Source organism: Perca fluviatilis, chromosome 20, assembly GCF_010015445.1.
Source record: "Perca fluviatilis chromosome 20, GENO_Pfluv_1.0, whole genome shotgun sequence".
Lineage (NCBI taxonomy): Eukaryota > Metazoa > Chordata > Actinopteri > Perciformes > Percidae > Perca > Perca fluviatilis.
This window is the reverse complement of record NC_053131.1, coordinates 19,780,136-19,800,016: the sequence shown is the minus strand read 5'-3', so window position 1 is coordinate 19,800,016 and position 19,881 is coordinate 19,780,136. Positions and strand designations below refer to the sequence as shown.

The following is a 19,881-nucleotide window of genomic DNA, read 5'->3' as shown; positions in this document are numbered from 1 at the left end:
GTACCCTAACTTCGTCCAATAAAATGTTTGTTTTTGTCCAGAATACTTCACCTTTTAGAAAGAAAATACTTTAATCAGTTTTTGTAGCAGCCATAGCCTGCTGGAAATCTGGCAGCAGGGGAGCACTGCTCTTGTGAATGTTCACTCATGGTTTTCAGAGCACGGCAGACTCGAGTATCCTCACATTGTCTGCTAAGAAAGTGCAGAGAAAATAGTTTTCCTGGGTGGTCCGACTCATTAATACATTGCGCACTTCTTGATTTACGGCTCACAGTTCAACTGCTGCCAATTAACGTGAAAACACGTTAAAAAAAAAGAAGAAGAGGAAAATACAACGAGGGGGAGGTGGCCACTGAGTTTCCGCCACAAAACTTGATTCAGGATGAACCTGCCCTTTACATCAAGGTAGGACAACAGAAGCTATTAAAAACTTACAGAGCAGGGCCCGAAAAGTATCTGGTTATAGGCTCAGAATGTAGCTAGGTAGCTCATTGGGTGTAAGCTAATTTAATGCTAATGCTATAAACTTTAGCTCTGGTTAGGCCTGCTTGAAGTGAAATTAAATTGACGCCTTGAATTGTATTACTTTGTTTTAATGACGTGACAACATTTTATCAATCTCGTTGGAAATACTGTATAACATTTGTTTTATTTTGGTTACTTATTGAGAAGAAGAAAGTCAACAACCAACTGTGCTAGGCTTAATTCACGCTTTTAATAAAGCAACGCAACTATAAAGGCTAACAAAAGTGTCATTATGAGCACTTTCTTAATCAAACTGTCCTTTAAAAAGTGAATGGATCCCCGCATTGTTAGGCTACTCATTATAACTAATAAACAGGGTTCAAGGGCGTCATGGAAATTGATATATAGGTTAATGTTAAATAAAAAGCCTTACTATGACTTGTTGATTGAATAACCCAGATTTAGCCCGAGTTATGTTCTTACTAAGTAATACAATTTGATAGATTTAAGTTGCATTCCGTTGCTCTTGCCCTTTCAGTTTTCGTGTGCTGTATTTCAGGTTGTAGCTTAATAAATTTAAAGCTTTTTGTGTAAGTTTACATCGTCAACAATAGCTTACAACATACAGCCATTTGAGTTAACGTAGGCTACTCTGAGGACGGGAATCCACTCACATTAGTAAATTAAGGAAATCATTAAGCAAATAAAGATTGTGCCATCTAACAGGCATTATGCAATATCAATTTTAATTTTAAAATGTTGACATAATGTAGGCCTAAGCCATTTGGGAGTCTACAGCTAAATGTGGACGGAGTTAATTATAGGTTGTCATATTACTCCTTATAGCCTGCTCCTGGCTGAAAGTTGCACTGGCCATTGTTTTACATTTTCGTGAAGTGTCCGTAAAGTGATTATATTCTTTTTGCCTGCTTTCATCGCAGTAACATCGGCAGCTTCCTGTTGAGGTCGTGCACTGTTGCACAGTACCCCTGTGACCTTGTCAAAAACAATCACCGTGGTAACACAAGGCTATAGTTTTCCTCTCATCTTTAGACATAATCTCTTTAATTGGTGTCAAAGTTGGGGTCCTTATGGTGAAAGTCCTGAAAATACCCACACAGACAGACACGCTCACTTGTTGACACTTAAGAAAAAGAAAAAAAAAATGAAGCAGGGTCTTGTCAATGTGGTGCTGAAACTTGTTAATCTGGAGGTGGGAGTGTTACCGCAGGCCCTCTAGCCACTCCAGTCTGACAGGATCCTTCAATTTAAGTCAGTCCCGTTTGACCTCTCAGACTATTCAGCCCTTCCTCTTTACACCCGCTCAGTCCCAATAACACATGCCAAGTGAGAAGATTTGCTTTTAACTTCCACCTCCACCTTTTAACTTCCACTCCTTACACCTTGAGGAAGAAATGTATCTCATCATGTGAAATTTCCTTGTTCATTTGGTCCAACTTAGGGTTGGGCCGCAACTACCATTTATTTTTGATTTATCTACCGATTATTTCCTTGAGTGACTGATTAATCATTAAGTCTATAAAAAGTCAACAGACAATAGTGAAAGATGCCAATAATAATTTTCCTTTGCCATGCGACTTTTGTTTGACCATCATTGCTGCTTGAAAAAATGCTGATACATTTTTGTGTGTGTGTGTGTGTGTGTGTGTGTGTGTGGGAGGGGGGGAATAGAAGCAACCTAAAGGATTTTTTAGCATCTTCCTCGGACCATAAAATGTCATTTTTTTCACACATGATGACAAATAGTCAAAGGGGGCTGGTGATTGCTTTAAAAATCATCAACCTTATTTTTTTCTTCCTTTCTTGATACATTCCTTCTTTCTCCACAGTTTTGTGTATGTGTGTACTGTATATACTGTGGGATGATTTGGGGATATGTTAATCAGTATTTTGTTATTTTCTACCAAGGTAGTTATCTCTTTAATACCTCTGGTTGAATAAATACATTGTGAATGATGCAAATCAATAAGCAGGACTAGTGATGCACCGATGTGAAAATTGTGGCCGATACCGATAACCGATATTAATATTGCTGTTATGGCCGATACCGATATTTACCGATGTCGATATCTCTGTACAGAAAACACATTTTTATGATAATCAAATAAGGAACTATTTACCAAAACGCATTGTTTTTACTTTTGTGATTTATTTTAAGAAATCACTGATATTGGGCACCTTTACCTATGTGCAAAATATGATTGTCATCAGATTTTCAGAAGAAAAAATAAATATTTATATAAAAATAAATTTAAAAAAAGGATACAAGTGTGTCCTGAATTCACACTATGAATAAGCCAACCAGCCAAGAGTATTCACAATAAACACCTAACTCACTTGAGTCACTGTATTCTGTGAACATTGTACAACAGTTCAAAACTTTAAAGTACAGTAGTAGGCCTTAAATGGCCAAAGCCAAAAGTATTGAAAAAGGTAAAATGTGAAAATGGAGCCAGAACAAACTGGACTGAACAGACACTGGCTTTTACAGTCTTCTGAACTGTAAGTACAGTAACTGCCAAGTACTTTAGGGTTAGGCCTAACCCTCAAAATTATAGAAATCGGTGCCTTTTAGGCTGAGATAAGCCAGAAAATGTGTTTTTGGCTCATATGGATGAAAGACACAAAATCCCAGAATGCACTTGCTTCGCTGCTTAGACTCCACTCCCAAGCCATGCCTACCGTTTACAGACCGACAGTGAGGCAGCATTCAACTCAACCCAAATGTGTTTTATTGTCATTTCAACCATATACACGAAACATTTCAACATGGCTCTAATGGTTACACATTTAAAATATATAAAAACGACATACGAAACAGGTGTTTACAGTCCACCAAGCGCTAATGCTAGTATGCGTTAGCTGAACTTTACGTGTGTGTGCAATAGCTAAATGTAGCCGATTATAAACACAGTTGTAAATTTGCGTGAAATGTATAATGGTCGGCATTTACTAGTCACAAACTCCCCCAGCAGTTAGCATTTCGTTGGATACAAGCAGCTAATTAAAGCCCGTGTTAACACAGCCCATCTCCACTCTTACCCGGCAACATGTTTCCACAACAGGAAAAACAGCAGTCTCTGAACTCGCGATGGGAGTTTCGTTGAAGTTGGATGTAGTCCAGTTTGTCTAATGAGCAGACACTTGCAAGCAGCATTGATGGAACAGGTGGCTGGCTAGCGTTAGCTTTCCACCCAGCTAGGTTAGCTATACTCCAGCCCCCGTTTGCGTTTCACCGCTCAGAATGTCCCCCCATGATCGCTCCGATCCGGCCGCTGCCCGCTCCGGCCGCCGTGGCTGCCCGCTTCGGCCGTCGCTGCTGCCCGCCCCGGCCACTGCCCTCTCCGGACGCCGCTGCTGCCCGCTGGTCAAACTAACCTGTACGGCAGGCCGCAGCAACCTCTTATTTCCGAACATTCTTCTCTCCCCCGCACACCGAGGGCCGGTGGTCTACTAAATTTTCCATCATTTTGACATCGGAACGATACCGATGTGTAAAAAAATGACCATATCGGCCAATATTATATCGGCGGCCGATATATCGTGCACCACTAAGCAGGACTGTTTTATGGTTATATTGGATTTACCTGATTTTGGCATGAATATAATGACGTTTTTGATTTGTCAGGTATTTAATTCAATAGAATAGCCAAATAAATGCAGTCTAATGCAACACACCTACCTTCATGAAAGTTATAATCCGTTTTGTTGTTTTAGAGATGTGTGTGTGATCATTTTGGAGGATGTAGTTATAGTGTTATACTCAGAGGTGTTTCTAATATTTAGACTACCCTCACTGATTTGAAGGCTGTGATAGCAATATTACAACACCTCTCAGTATAACACAATACAATTTAACAGCCATTACAAACTACTGCCTCCAAAATGACCATACAATTGAATCAACGGTTCTCTAGGACAGTTTCACATTATAACACTCATTAATTTAATGCAGAACATTTAGCTTGTACCTAATAAACTGGCAACTGCGTGTTTATTTAAAATTACTAACCCTGACCCCAGAAACCTAGAGAATGCACTTGAATATCATTGAGCAGAGGTCAACTCTAGGAATCAATGTGAAAATGGGACCTTGACTTAAAACCAATTAAATCACTGAATAGGGGTCTATAGGGAGGATGACAGGAAACCTTGTTGGATTCAAAGACACATCAGCTTCTGACATAAATCATGTGTAACATGGCAAAAGTCTCCTCAGAAACCTGACACTGAAGTTATCAAAGAAAGGCAATGTACTGGCAGGCTATTTTTCTTTAAAGAAATAAAATGTGGCATAGTGCAACCTTCTCAAACAACAATTAAACCATTTGGTCTTCAGCTTGAGGCAGTGAGGAGAAAAAGGGGAGAGCCAGATGAATGTGGAAAACACACATTAATAAAACTGGAAATTGGAGGGCTAAAAAGTGCAAATAATCACTGGATGTGAATGTGTCCATTGAAGCACTCTTTTGGGTGCTAGCCCGATGCTCCCACTAATGGTCTTTTTCACTGAAGTAGCACCAGGAATGCTAACCTTCTCAATGCTTCACAACTCAGGGCAAGCATGGCAGCACTCCCATTTGTTGTATGTGTGTGCATCTGTGTGTGCCTTGCTGTCATTATCCTTTCTTAAGGGAAAAAAACAACTCATTCTAGAATACTCTCCCATCCTGTAATGAACAGGGTCTACATATTTATGTTTTTGCCAGAGAACACTTGAAACACAAGAGGGGTTAAAGTAAAGAGTGGGGAGGTCTTTGGACCGTTTTCAATGTTTCCCCCTCTGTGCCCCATAGGGCAAGTGAGGGGTTGCTTCTTTACAATAGTCAGGTGACCAGAGGAAAATAGTGTGGCATTAACAAGCCCAAATTAAAAAAGAACATCATTTTCATTATGCAGTCAAACACAATTACAAGCAAATGTTTTCTCTGTGGAACTGCCCCTGCTTTCAGGGTCTTTGTCCCTCGCTCCTTAGTGTGTGCAGAGAAAGGCCCCGGTGGTCAATGGGCAGCTGAGTGGCGTGTTCAGCGGAGGCCCACATCCTTAGCCCCCAGCGCAGAATGCGTTTTGTTAGAAGAGCAGCCATACATTCTGAGCAGATTTGTTGAATTAGAGAGCGCAGCGGGAGACGGGGAAGCGGGGGGTAAGTGATGGGGAGGACTTGTTGCTAGGTGACTGACATACAACTGCAGCATGCCAGTTTTCAGAGCTTGGCACTCCTTGTCTGTTTTCCTTTTTATTTTGTATTCTTTCTTATCCTCCCCCCCCCGGCCTCCACCACCTCCCCTCCCTGCTCCACCCAACCATCAATTCACATGTCTAGCTCTCCTTGTTGCTGAAGTGTAGATAATAAAATGAAGAGAAAATAGACACAACAGGGTTAATCATGGAGGATTCTACAGTACACCTCTAGCACCTACTAAGAACCATAGTCATCAGCTTCAGCTGCGTCGATACTTAAAAACCTTACTGCTGCTATGTGAAAGTGGGAAAAGAAAAATGCTTTTATGGGAAAAGTAAAGGTGGATTCCCTCTTTCTAATGCGCTAGTTAGTATAGAATCTGACATAAAGCATTAGCCTCATGGAGACACTTTGCGCTATCAGCAACAAAAAAAAACCCAGTATTTTCCTGGGGCTGGTAAGTGACACACAAGGACAGGCAGGATTTCTCTGAGCCCCCACCTCCCTGCAGGCATTGCTGCTTGGGATATTTGCCATTTGAAATACTGATATTTTCAAATATAATCATGTAGTGTTCACTGTGTATGTTTTAAAATTCTTAACTCTTTATCCCAATCAAAATTCAGTCGATAACTGGAGCCCACGTGAGGGTTAAGATTTTTCTGACATACTCATTGAATTTTCCTGAGCAAACACTTCCTTCAGCTTTCTCCTCGTTCAATAAGTGTGTTGTCCATCTCCTGACTGCATGACTTAGCAGTCTGACCACTTAGCTTGTCAACCCCGTCACTGCATGTCAAGCATCTCAGCCCCATGCAGCCACACCGACCCTTTCAGAAGGCCATCTGCAGACAGAAGTTCAGAGTAAGGTGGAAATTGAGGAGAAGAGTTTTAAGGGGTCTAATTTCCATACATATTTATGTATACTGTTTAAAGGTGGAGGGATATTTTTCTGCTCTGTAGACTTAATGATTTAAACTTCATCATCCCAAAAGTTGATTGAACAACAGTAGGTTACACATTAAGATTTAAAAGACAAAGGTGTCTGTATTGAGTCACAGTCACACAGGCATGATAAGTGTGATGCTTAGTGTATATTTGATCTCATGTACAGGTATTCGTGTGCAGCACTTCTGTCTTTGAGAGTGTGAGTAAATAAAAAGAAACGACTGGGCCTGCTGGTGCAGTTGGAGCCCCCCCCCAGTCATCTTTGTACATCACATATTCATTCCATGCCAGCGTAGGGTGTAGAGATTCAGGGTCAGTGGGATTTTTGATATCCCCCTCGGTGTCACATTTATTTGGGTCAAAACCAAATACACCCAAACGAAAAAGCCATTGTTGATCTGTTTCTCCACCTCGTGCCTCCCTATTCCTTTTTCACCAAGAAAGAATCTCTCTATCTTTGTGTTGCCAGGGCTTATGAGACTATCAGGGCACACCTGTGCCCTGAAGAAAATTCCTGTGCTCTCTCTAAAGCTGTATTATTCAGCACAAGGCCATGGCAGTCAGTGTTTCTGAAAGCATTTGAAAGATTGTAAATAGTGATGCTAAAAACTGTCAGGAACCCACCAAGGTACAAAAAGAAGAAAGATACAGTATACAATAGCTAGGCTGACAAATTGTCTGGAACAAGAAACAGGCTTCACATTTGATAATAAAATAACTCTTGGTTTAGCTTCCATAAGCTAAAGAAACAGAATAGCTTTTTTTCCCTAAGAAGATAATACAGTATGTGTTGTTTTTGATATAATAAGTAGAGAAGACACTTGGGTCGTGCAGTCAATATTTCAGTAATTTATCTGGATTTTAAAAGATTTGTAGTGACTTATTGTCTCTATTTTGGCTCATTTGTTCAAAACAGCCGGTTGACAACCATGCAAGTTTCATTACATCATGACACAGTTATATGGTCGATTGGACATCTTTTATTTCCTACATTTTTAACATTCAGTGATTACAGTCACAGCCATTTGCTACATTCAATTTAATTCAATGTATGATATTTATGAACAAAATAGCATTATTTTGTTGGCAAGTTAAATATGGATATGTAATTAGACCAACATTAAAAGGAGTCACCACTACTAGTAAAATGTGAAATATTTAATCAATTATACTTTATAGACATCTAACATCCATTAATTAAATGTAAAAGGTTTTTATTCTCTTGACTTTTTAGTTTGTTTATTTTTATTTAAAGAATGAACACATTTCCTTTGACTCAACTAACAGTTACTGCCTAGTGTGTGTGTGTGTGTGTGTGTGTGTGTGTGTGTGTGTGTGTGAGTGTGAGTGAGAGTGTGTGAGAGAGTGTGTGAAACAGTAATAGATTATCTCAGCTCAAAGCCGATATGGACTTGTGTGTTTTAGCTGATTGGATTAGCAGCCACATCTATTTGGCCAGACTCCATACGACTTCCAACCTATGATTGCGTTAACACCGTCTCAAGTTTTACTGGCTCAGCCTCCCTGCTGCTGTCAGTGTCGAAACTGGATGCTGATGAGACCACAAACATGTATATACAACTTGTATCGCATTCTTTAACAGTGACATGACTCATCTGTTCAGTTTTTTTGATACAATTATCTCCCTTTTATAGCTGATTTCAATATGGATTTTTTTCTTGGAGCGACTGAGAGTGAAATGTTAATCGCAACAAACTTTCAACATCTAAATTCGCGCTTTGGTATCACCATCGCCACAGCTGGCCTCGAAACAGGCTCACAGTCAGAACTTGTATTGATCATATCCTCTTCTTTTCTGTGATATTATTATTTTTGCCTCTTTAGAAATTCCACTGCTGACTTCTGGTGTCTTATAGCTTGCTTATTTACATTGACCCGAATCCCCAGCATATCTGTTAAGTTGAATGATTTAATCTTCCCTGGCAGGAGCACCCAGAGCACCCCTCTGCTTACCCTCCAAACATGCATTATTAATCAGTATATTAAGATGTCACATAACAGTCTGAGCTCATCACCAGTGCCGCTGGCCATAGCAGATATGGATTCAGCTGTTTAGAGTAGTATTAGACCCCAGCTGAAGGCTGTTAGGGACTAATCCCTGAATCAGGATGTGTAAAATGTATTTTCACTATACAAGAACCATACCAAGAGTGGCTATCCAGGTGCAAATAAAATGAAATCTTTGTGTCTTTTTAAAAGGTATCGCAGGAGGTTGCATTTACTGTGCGACAGAAGAGCAGGGACCAGTGAGGAAACTATTTGACTCATCTTCTCAAGGTCCCTGAAATCTCCACAGGGCCTTGTCCTTGTAGCACAAGACTGCTGAATCGACGCAGTGCACTGAGAGGGCTGTGCACAGATAAATATTTGAGTATGTGTGAGTGGCGAAAGCGAGATGACTCTGTCAGTTGTGTATGTAGTCATGGCATCAAGAAGGGACCTGCTCAGTGACACCGGGTAACTCAAGCAATGACATGGACACATACTCACATACTGTATCTCTCTGCACTCTATACACACACACACACACACACACACACACACACACACACACACACACACACACACACACACACACACACACACACACACACACACACACACACACAGAGCCCTGTCAGCTAACTCCTGTCAGAGGCATCACCCTCTAGGTATAGTGGTGAGCTTTGTGCACACAGTTATCAGGCAGCTCGCCAGCTCTGCCTTCTCCTGCCTCTACCTAGATGACTCCCTTCATCCTAATGAGCTCTGTCAGAATGGCATTTGACATAAGCCGTCAATAAAGCACAGCTGACAGACATTATAGTCCTGAAATCCAGGATATCCCTGGCTGCTGCCCCTCATGGAAACTGGCTGGCGGCCAATGGATATATTTGACATAATACTTAGTTCACTTTGTCAAATATACAATTTCACCCAAATCTGTAAGCAGTTTTTCAGCAGATTTTAAAATAAGCTGATTTAAATAGAACAATGTGTTTACAGATAAGGATAATTGGTATTATAGATTTTATTTTAAACTGCATTCAATGGATACAACTGGATAAACTCCTTGATTAAAAGAAAGCAACCTTAGCCAATGAAAACAGTTGTGTATTTTCAATAGGCACGGCGTGTAATTGTGCTGCATTGTATGCAGAGGCTCTTTCCGGAGCGAGCATCACAGATTACTGCTCATCTGTGGCTGGCACTATTAAAACACTAGGTCAAGGAAAGCATTCTATTGCATGGAAACTAATCAACTTAAATGAGTCTTTTTTATTGTTGTTGTTGTTGTTGTTGTTGTTGTTGTTGTTGTTATTATAGTATAGTACAGTGTAATGCAGTGATGATGAGTGTATCATAATTCTGAGCTCAGGGTGAAGTCACTGCACTACGAGGAGCTCAGTATGAATCATTCCCCCGAGCTAATGGACACAATTCAGGCTTCTGTTTTTTGTTTTACTTTCCATCTCTTTCAATTTGCCTGAAGATGTGTGGGTAGGTACTGGGGAATGCATACAAATAAATACATGAAATTAATCTGGCTCGCTATTGATGTACATTACAATAAAGAAGTTTCTTTAAGTTTAGTTTTCTGTTCACATAAAACACATTAAATCACACACATCCTAAAGAGACTGTGTAAAGGTCACCGCTGGGAAAGCTGCGATAGTGCAGACAAAAGAGCAAATTCTGTTGCTAGAAGAGACATTTATTGACAGTCTGTGTGTGTGTGTGTGTGTGTGTGTGTGTGTGTGTGTGTGTGTGTGTGTGTGTGTGTGTGTGTGTGTGTGTGTGTGTGTGTGTGTGTGTGTGTGTGTGTGTGTGTGTGTGTTGACTAGGAGGAGCAGAGGCTCGTAGACAATGTGAATTGGAGGTGAGGCCCAGGCAGTATGGCTGTGGCGTTGTGACCTGTGCCCTGACTCACGCATCATGTAGCTCCCTGGTGCCAGAGGAACTTCTGACCGTGATGAGTTTTGACTCCTGTCACCTTTGGGTGTCGTCAAGATCCTCTGACATGGAATATATATATTTTTTTTTTTTTTTGGAGAGGGTGCTTTTCTGCAGCCTAAATGCTCTACGGGTGACCACTGTCCCCACCAGTGAAGAATAGAGAGAAGAAGAGAGATTGAGGAAGCTTTCTAAACACACTCAAGACTCTAGGAAACAAAAAAGAGGTTTGCTGTTGTCACACAGTCAGAATAATTGGAAAACTATTCATAAAGGGCTTGTTCTTTAGAAACCTCCCGTTAGGCTGAAAATGATGTGTCAAACTCGAAACGTTCATTGCACTGTATCATAATAGATGTAAAGATTAGGACCTTTAAGATGTTCTGTATTGCAGGCCCACTTTATTGTCAAGTGTGTTTGTTAGTGAATAAGATGTGGAAAAACACTGCGATAGTGTGTGGGTGGCTGCAGAGGAAGGTCTAAAGACCAAGCATTCAATTACCCACCTGTTTTGACAGTTTGTCTGTAGATGTGTCAATACATTCAATGAAAATGGTTTTAATTTTTTATTTAAAAAAACAGATTTTGAACACTTTACATCCATTTACCATTACAGTTGCGGTTCAATGTGGCTGAAAACAAGGGAGTGATTGAAAAGAAAAGCACGCTGCTGGATGCCAATTTCATGTATGTACTTTATGTGGAAAATCACTTACTGCTGTGTTCAATTTCAGGCATGCTGTATATGACTGTGCCTGAACACAGAGGATTTACTGTTCATAATTACCAGGTTGGGCATTTTAGCTCTTAACAGCAAAATGCTGCCTGGCACACACAATCACTTTGTTGTGCAAGTGCTATACATAGGTGATGCATGCATGTGTTCATTTGCAATTTCTGCTCAATGCCTCTTACACAAACACTCACAAGCACAGGTAATATATATAGCCTGGCCTTGTGCAACCTGCACTCTCCCTGGTTTCATTTAGCCCAGAAATTGACTGCATTCAAGAGTGGAATGGATGTAATAATTGCATGCCCTCTATAACATGCTAGCAAAAAAACAACCTGTGGGTTTCAAGGTATTCCTAATGGCTTTCATCCAAGGATTCGAGGTTCACTCTCACTGTATTGTTCATTTGCGACAGCCCGACATCATTCGCTCACTTACATTTGAGACTTGCAGGGAAAATTAAATATGGATATTCAGAGAATATAGGATCTCACTTTTATGCCGCATGATAATAAGTTGAATTCAATGAAGTTACATTGACTTGCCACGGATGGTTGATAACGCCTGTCGTATGCAGGAGCACTGCAGAGATTCACACAACAGCATTGGGAACGGACACTCCAGTATGAATGTTTCAGTGCTGCTGTCAATCTCAGTTTTGAAATGGGCATTATGCTATTACATATTCACCATGCTAGTGTGAATTGGCTTACTGTATATAAGGTCAATTATCACATGCACTGATTATGATAACAGTGGTCTGTGCTGTGTAGTATATGCCCTGTGAAACAAAAGCTTGGGGGAGGAGTATATGTGTCAGGGTAGGGCTGTGTGCGCCCCCACACTGACTGCTGCAGTCTATTGGCTCTTCTCTATCCGTGTCAGCAGGACTGTGTAACTGAAAGGCACTGGATTACGTACACTGGGGGCCAATGGGTCAGTGGATAAGAAGTCTTCTCTGTTACCACAAATCCACAGATTAAACACAGTGTCGAGAGCTAGTGCTGCCCGGAGGGCAAATGGGTCTGAAAATACAACTCTCCGAGCTTTAGCGTAACCCTCCTGTCACCGTGTAGCCACGAGGCAATGTATGAGACTTCTGTTTAAGTCCCACTGCATAAGCCTGGCCTTTAAATACATCCGGGGGCAAAGTTAATCCTGTGCTGGGACAGTTGACAAGTTAAAACGGTCTGTCGTTTACCAAAGTCAACAAAACACTGAAGTCAAGCAGGCAGTGGACATACACAGTAATGTTTGCATCCTCCATCTATGCTAAGCAGAAGTGCCTTCCCACCCCAGACAACTAACAACTAACAGCATACATTAGTGTTGTGTGGTACTGTTTGACATCACTGCCCGCCTTCTCTTGATGCTGTTTAAGTGCTTTAAAAAGGCTCAGTGCCTACACAGACAGTTCAGAGGATATTTAGCCTACTACAATCACAGAGCATGTTAACACTAAGATGATAGTATTTGTTTCAGATTCAGATTGGCATTTACCAGTGATATTTACAGTGATACCCATGTGAGCATGTTTATGAAGAGGAGTAGTGATGGGGGGGAGAAAGGTACTGTAGGTCTGTATATGATAGTGGCAGGGCGGCTGTTGGTGACAGGCTCTTGTAGCGTCTAGGTCTAGGGAATCTGGGTCATTTCCAGCCTGTTCACATGTAACTATTCCCCACTACTTCCCTCCCTCTGCCCAGGGCATGCTACGGCCCAGCTACATGCTAATGATGACACAAAGTAAATGCACTTGTCTCTTATCATAAATTGGGTGGAAACTGAGCCGTGGTCTGCAGCGGCGTTCACCACACCTCTGTGCCGTATCAATCCTCTCTTCACTTTGTAGTCCTCTTTATGTTACTGTTTGCTACTGAGCTTTAGATAGAAACGTGTATCAATTGTTTTCTCTTTGGCAATCATCATCCCAAGCTGTTTAATGCGGTAAAGGATCTGTATCATTTGGCATAACAGCCACAGCAGCATACAGAAGCTGGTTGTGTCCATGAATGCAGTGGCTTCAAAATTCCTCATAGTATTACAGTTACTTAAGTAGATTTACCTACATGTATATCATGATTAACAGGGATCTAATGTTATTTTACTTGAATTTGAAGGCTACCCTAATTAATATTTTTGAGGCATAACGTTAATCCTGATCATGGAATTTAAAAGCTAATTAATATTAGGACAGATCCTTCACTCTCCCTTACTAAAGTGCCATGTTATATAATATTTTGGTTGTTTTTGACTAGAGAAGTCATTTTTCAGGTCACAGTTTGAGTCGTACTGGTTTGGATTCAGGTGTTCCTGGTATTCCTCACCACTCTGGTTTTGAATATTGTTCACCTAATTTCCACACTCAGCCTCCAGGGATTTTAGTAGGTTACGTATAGATTTAGATGTGGTTACAACTACATGTAAATGAGGGAAACTTCATTAAAATAAAAAAAATAGAAAGCCAGCAGCCATAAAATAAAAAAACCGTCAGGTATAGAAACCTACAAACGCATCCAAATCTGTGTTTTCTGACAGAGGACTGGCTGCAAAGATGCCAGTGGGATCCATGAAACAAATAGACAAAAGAGGAAAAAAAATAGATGTGTTTGAATGCGATCCACTGTGTTGCGGTGCTGAATGTGCGGAGATATTGGTGTCAGGAGGCCTACTATCTCCTGACACAGTGACATAGGCCTAGACGCGATGGGGTACTACTTCGGCTTAGTCTAAGTAGGCCTATAAAATGGCATATAATATTTATAATTTCATATGGAAGGTGAAATGAAATTGGCATTACAGAAATAAGCGAAAGACATGCGAGCAATTAAGAAATAACAATAATATGCGAATAAAAAGGGCCTATATGCGAGGTTTTTCCTGCGATACTGAAATACGAATTGACAATAAGAAAAAGTCGTGTCCTTTTTTCATTCTATAAATGTTTTAACAGTGCATATAAGCTAGACGTGTTGCTTACAGAGCATATTCTACAATTGTTATTTCCAGCCCTCCGTTTAAGAGATCCAAAACTCGCCTATATTTTATTAATGCGCGCTTCCTAGAAAAAGTATTGCAGTGCTTGTAAATTTCGGTTGGGATGGGCAGCCTGCAGGGATGAAATATTTACCGGCAGCTAAATATTTCAGACCAGCACCTTGTCAGTCGCTCTCGGAATTTACTTCCACTGCTGCATCTGATGGAGGTCTAATCCTTTATTTACCAATATTTACCGGTTGGTGTAATAATATGGTGAATGAATAGCGACACCGATAGACAGAATTGTCTTTATCTGCTCATTGCTCATAGTGGCCGCTCTGCTTTTAAATTGGTAATTTAATAACGATGATGCGGCTCTATTTGTTTGTCATAGTAGACCTATTTCTGACAGACATCAACATGAAGAGATAGTGTGCACATTTTTTAATTAATAAGATTTTTTTTTATCTGTAATGATGATGCGGTCTCCCGCAAAAGAAAGGCTTCCTGTGCAGAAGGCATTTCATAACCTTGCGTCTATAATTCATGCAAAAAGAGCCCGAAGGGGATTCATCTTGAGTGTGTGGCGTGTGCGTGCGTGCGCGTGCATGGGAGAGAGACACAGAGGGAAGAGAACGAGTGAGTGTGTGTGCGGGGAGGGGGGATCTGTGAAAATAATATGGCTTTTCCGTCAGAATGAACTTTACTAGGCTACTGTATCCAGCCATGAAATAATCTGACCCGACACTTCAAACCATCTGCGCTATCTATCCGCCCTCTTATTTACTAAATCAGCCTGTGCACAAAACGAAGTGTGTCTGATACTAAAGCCGAGTAGCCTGGCAGGGCCATGCTAATCCCATATAGCCTACACAAATATCACGTTTATTCCCTGCTGTGTTTTACAGCCATCACAGAAGCAGCCGATGCTGTCGGCACTGATACAAACGTACTGTAAATAAAGGCAGATATAAGATATGAGCTTCAGTCTGCTGGGATCACCATCACACACCACAAATGCCAATATAACGGCACTCATTTAGCCTGTGTTTTCAAAAAGAGCATTTAGGCTATTCATGCCCCGCATTAGAGCCTGCATCATCATAACTTGGACTCTAATATAGCCTAATTTATTATGGTTCATAAATTAGCACTTTTGTGAGGTTGAAAAATGCAGGAAGCCTCAACTAACTCTGGTTCAGGTTGCGAAACTGAGTTCCTGTTAAAATAAAGCCCATATTGACCCCTTTAAATGATTTCTATATATAGGCCAATATCGGTAAGCTTTAAGGCTATATATGAGTAGGCCTATTCAACGTAACGAACTGTAATCTTATTTTGAAATGAAGACAGGCTACATTGAAACTGTAAACCTTTAGCCACGTGCCTATATGATAGCAATATTATAGGAGTATTGCCTAGTAGATAAAAAAATATGCCTATCAGGACGCCACAATTTAATAGGACATAGACCTACTTAACACAGTATAATTCTCAACTGTGTATATTATATTGTATAACATTTAACAAGGCTACTGAGTTTTGTTGCAAGGCATATAGTCAGCGGGATGTGTCTTATTGCTGTGTAAAGCCCGTTTCAAGAGCTCTAAAGGGAGACTGAGCTGAGCGTCTTTGCCTGCTTTGGCACTTGACTATAGACTGGAGAGTCTTCTTTAACACAAAGGCAGGGGGTGTTTGCAAAGCACGGCAGGGCAGCTAAACGTTTGAAGACGCGAAGCAAAAAGGTCAAAATGTTTATATTATTTTTAAAAAGGGAGGTGCTGAGATCTCCTTTCTGCCTGATTGGCCGAACTTGACAGTGATTGACGTGCATCCATGGCAACCAGGCAGCCAATCTGCCAAGTCCAATAGGAAATCATCAGAGGGGGCTTGACTGTCTTTTTCTCCCCCCTTAAAAAATACATCTCGGCTCCGGCTTTAATTCTTTCCTATTTTCATTCCCAGCCTACCTTGAAAAATAGGCTAGCCTACTACATCGCGGCTCCGGCTTTAATTTCCTCGCACCTTCAGCCCTTTACCTGCCAAGTTTGCCAAGCCCGAGGATGCGGTAGCCGGCCCCCACGCAGCATCTTTCCTCCTCCGCGGCGTTTGGTGTTTGCGTTTTTCACGGCTGGTCAGGCGATTGGTTCGGTAACTTTGGGATTGCCTTGGTTTTTTTTTTTAGGTGTCTTGGACTGCCTCGGCGCACGGAAAGCAGGAGGACACGACGCGGAGGAGAGAGAGGAGAAAGGAGGGGGAGAGGGAAACACAGGATAAGCCTCCATGTTTCAACTGCCCATCTTGAATTTCAGCCCCCAGCAGGTCGCCGGGGTCTGCGAGACTCTGGAGGAGAGCGGGGATGTCGAGCGCCTCGGCCGCTTCCTCTGGTCGCTGCCCGTCGCGCCAGCGGCCTGCGAGGTCCTCAACAAGAACGAATCGGTGTTGAGGGCCCGGGCTGTCGTCGCCTTCCACACCGGCAATTTCCGTGAACTATACCACATCCTGGAGAACCACAAGTTCACCAAAGAGTCGCACACAAAGCTGCAGGCTCTGTGGCTCGAAGCGCACTATCAGGAAGCTGAGAAGCTGCGGGGACGCCCGCTGGGGCCGGTGGACAAATACAGGGTGCGGAAGAAGTTCCCCCTACCCAGAACCATATGGGATGGAGAGCAGAAAACCCACTGCTTCAAGGAGAGAACCCGGCACTTGTTAAGAGAATGGTATTTGCAGGACCCTTACCCGAATCCCAGTAAAAAGAGGGAGCTTGCACAGGCTACAGGACTTACACCCACACAAGTAGGAAACTGGTTCAAAAATCGCAGACAAAGAGACAGAGCAGCGGCTGCGAAGAACAGGTGAGCTACATGCATCTCTTGGATGGTTTCTGATCATGAAAGCTGGAACAGAAAACAAAGTATTTGGAAAAAAAACACCCTGCAATGATCCTGACTCGATGTTGCATCATGTGATTTAATAGCGTGATATTTCAGTTTAATAGGCTATAGCAAAACCGGCCGTAACCCACGCTGGTTGGAGCCATTCAGTTCTGACATCATTTCTCGTCCTGTAATCCTAAAAATCAGGGGGCTTTTTCTTTTTTAATAAATGCTGCTCGCAGTATCTGTAAGACATATTTTTAAAGGGGTTGAAATGCAGAAAATTACCAGCCAGCTGTAGTGTCAATAAAAAAGTTATTAGTAATTTTAGATTTTTTTTAGATATTGGGAGAAGAAAGCTTTGGACAAAGAGCTTGGTTTAACATTTAACACAATAATGTAGAACAACATTTAGGCTAACATGAAGAGTTAGCTACATCCACATGTTGTTTTATGCTTAGGTCTATTTGATTGTTAGAGCACCCCAGGCAATAAACATCTATTATATAGGCTACGCCGAATAATAATTATCTAATATCTTAAATGTAGTTTAATAGATAGATAGATAATGTGTAGCTAGTCTGTTGAAAGGCCTACATTGTGGGTCGAGGTCACACTGCTGAATTGGTCATGTTTAATACAGCTAAAACAGACCATCGTTGTGAGTAATCTATAGGCTACATTAATTAATGAGATCTTCGAGAAGTGACATTTGTAATTATCCTATTGGTTTAGTCTATATTGTAAAGAACCGATCTTGCTGTGGTAGCCTACTTGTACAATAACATCTACCATAACAGTGCTATTTGTTTTTCAAACATGCCGCAAAAAAAATGCCAGTTTTACGTAGCCTAATTACATTTCATATTGTGTGTTTTTATAGCCTATAGTGAAAGTGAAAAATATAAATATTTGTTTCACTCATAGTTGTTTCAGGATTTTTAACACAAAAAAATACACAGCACTAAAATGCATTGCCTGTAGCCTAGGCAATAAGATAACCTTTTTTTCAGAAAAAAAATAATAATTTTGATTACACTGTAAAGAATGAACTCTGTAAAGCATAGGCTACATGTTAAAGTCTTGTTGTCCCGTCTCTCCGTGTCTTCTGCCCAGGCTCCAGCAGCAGGTCCTGTCCGGCGGTTCGGTTCGCTCCCTGGCGGACGAGGACGGCACCGTGGACCGCCTGGGGAACTCGTCCAGTCCGGAGGCCAGTCTGTCCAGCAAAGCAGCCGCCTCGGCCATCTCCATCACCTCCAGCGACAGTGAATGTGACATCTGACGGGCAGATCGACTGTGTTGATGAATTAAAGGGGGATACGAGTGAAAGACAATCCAATAAAACAAGTCATAGTGCCTGCGTTGAGATAAAAAAAACAAAAAACGAACACACTCTCTTTCACACACACACACACACACACACACACACACACACACACACACACACACACACACATACACACACAAACTGATAGCCTATTTGACGGGTGCCAAAACATGAGGGGATCTGTGATCTGCGGCGGACTGCCCGTCCTTTTCCTTTTAGACCTAAATTTTTTTGTTTGCGTTTTACCCACGTGTGGATAACTGAACTTAATAGCCCACGGACGAAACATATTTGACGGACTAATAAACCAACGCCCCGAGATGAAAAGTAAAAAAGAAGAAGAAAAAAAAAAAAAAAAAAAAGGATGAAGGCATCCGAGCGCCTAACCTGCTGTTCTCTGTAGGTATTTCATGTTGAAAAAGAACTGTGATATTTTTACTTTACTTTCAAAGTTTTATAAATAATGTTTATTTGCCTATTTAAAAACGATCTGCTCTGTCTCTTCGAATTTCATAATCATTTGCTTGGTGTTTTTAATACTTGTACACAGGTGAACCTGTTGAGCATGCGCGCTTTAGTGAAAATGTGTTTCAGTAAAAGAAAAGAGTAAAGATAACTTAATAAAATAATTGTTGATCAAGAGAGTATAACGTTTAGTCTTTTTTTGTTAGTGTGTGGGGAAAAAACTAAGTGATGAATAGTATTGTAAAATATTAGCCTAATATTCTTATATAAAATCATCTTCGTTGTATTCATGAAGAGAAACCTTTCGTGATTATAACACCACAGTGCTCTATTCCCTGACACGTTGTAGAGCGAGGCCTAATTGGCCCACATGCTTTGCGTCGTGTAATGCAGGGTGACAGCGAGAGGTCACAGAGAGGCCGGCTCACTAACCCGGATGATCTGCGAGAGAGATCACGGAGATCAAAACACAGCAGATTGTGGAAATGGGCTTTATTCTGCCCGTGGAGGAGGACACACAAGCTTCTTAAATCTTTGCAAGTGTCCTTTTTCCCAAGACGGGGTTTCATTTAGTAAATAGGCCGTGCATGGTGCAAATACATCCCATAAATTGACATAAACTGACAGATGTATTATGGTTAAATTAATATAAATATTTTTGCTGGATTTGTGTAGCATTAATGCACATATAGAGTAGGCTATAAACTTAAAAGTACACATCTGTTTGGACAAAATGGCTGATTTGTTTGATCAAGTTTTGTCATTTTAATTGACTACAGTATGTGCTGATTTAAATGAAGCGGTTTCCCTGCTTCAATTAAATGTTCGCATTTAAACAAATCCTCAAAAAATTACTATGTAAAGCTCTATTTATTTCTGTGGAAGGCTATAAACTATTCGTTGTTTTGTTGTCAGCAGCATCCTTCCAAAC

The 19,881-nt window shown here is 41.1% G+C and overlaps 1 protein-coding gene across 1 annotated transcript; it reads left to right on the top strand.

The window, feature by feature from the left end:
* Window positions 1-131: 131 nt before the first annotated feature.
* On the top strand, window positions 132-19,130 carry LOC120549082 (homeobox protein SIX6). Its single transcript, XM_039785710.1, has 3 exons — window positions 132-405; window positions 16,468-17,137; window positions 18,275-19,130. Exons 2-3 carry the CDS (start codon window positions 16,566-16,568, stop codon window positions 18,438-18,440), a joined length of 738 nt encoding a protein of 245 aa, XP_039641644.1. The 5' UTR covers window positions 132-405; window positions 16,468-16,565; the 3' UTR covers window positions 18,441-19,130.
* Window positions 19,131-19,881: the final 751 nt, after the last annotated feature.

Coding starts and splice junctions, on each gene's coding strand:
- LOC120549082 (XM_039785710.1), top strand. CDS start 16,566: ATGTTTCAACTGCCCATCTTGAATTTCAGCCCCCAGCAGGTCGCCGGG. Junction 17,138..18,274: donor GCAGCGGCTGCGAAGAACAG/GTGAGCTACATG, acceptor TCTTCTGCCCAG/GCTCCAGCAGCAGGTCCTGT.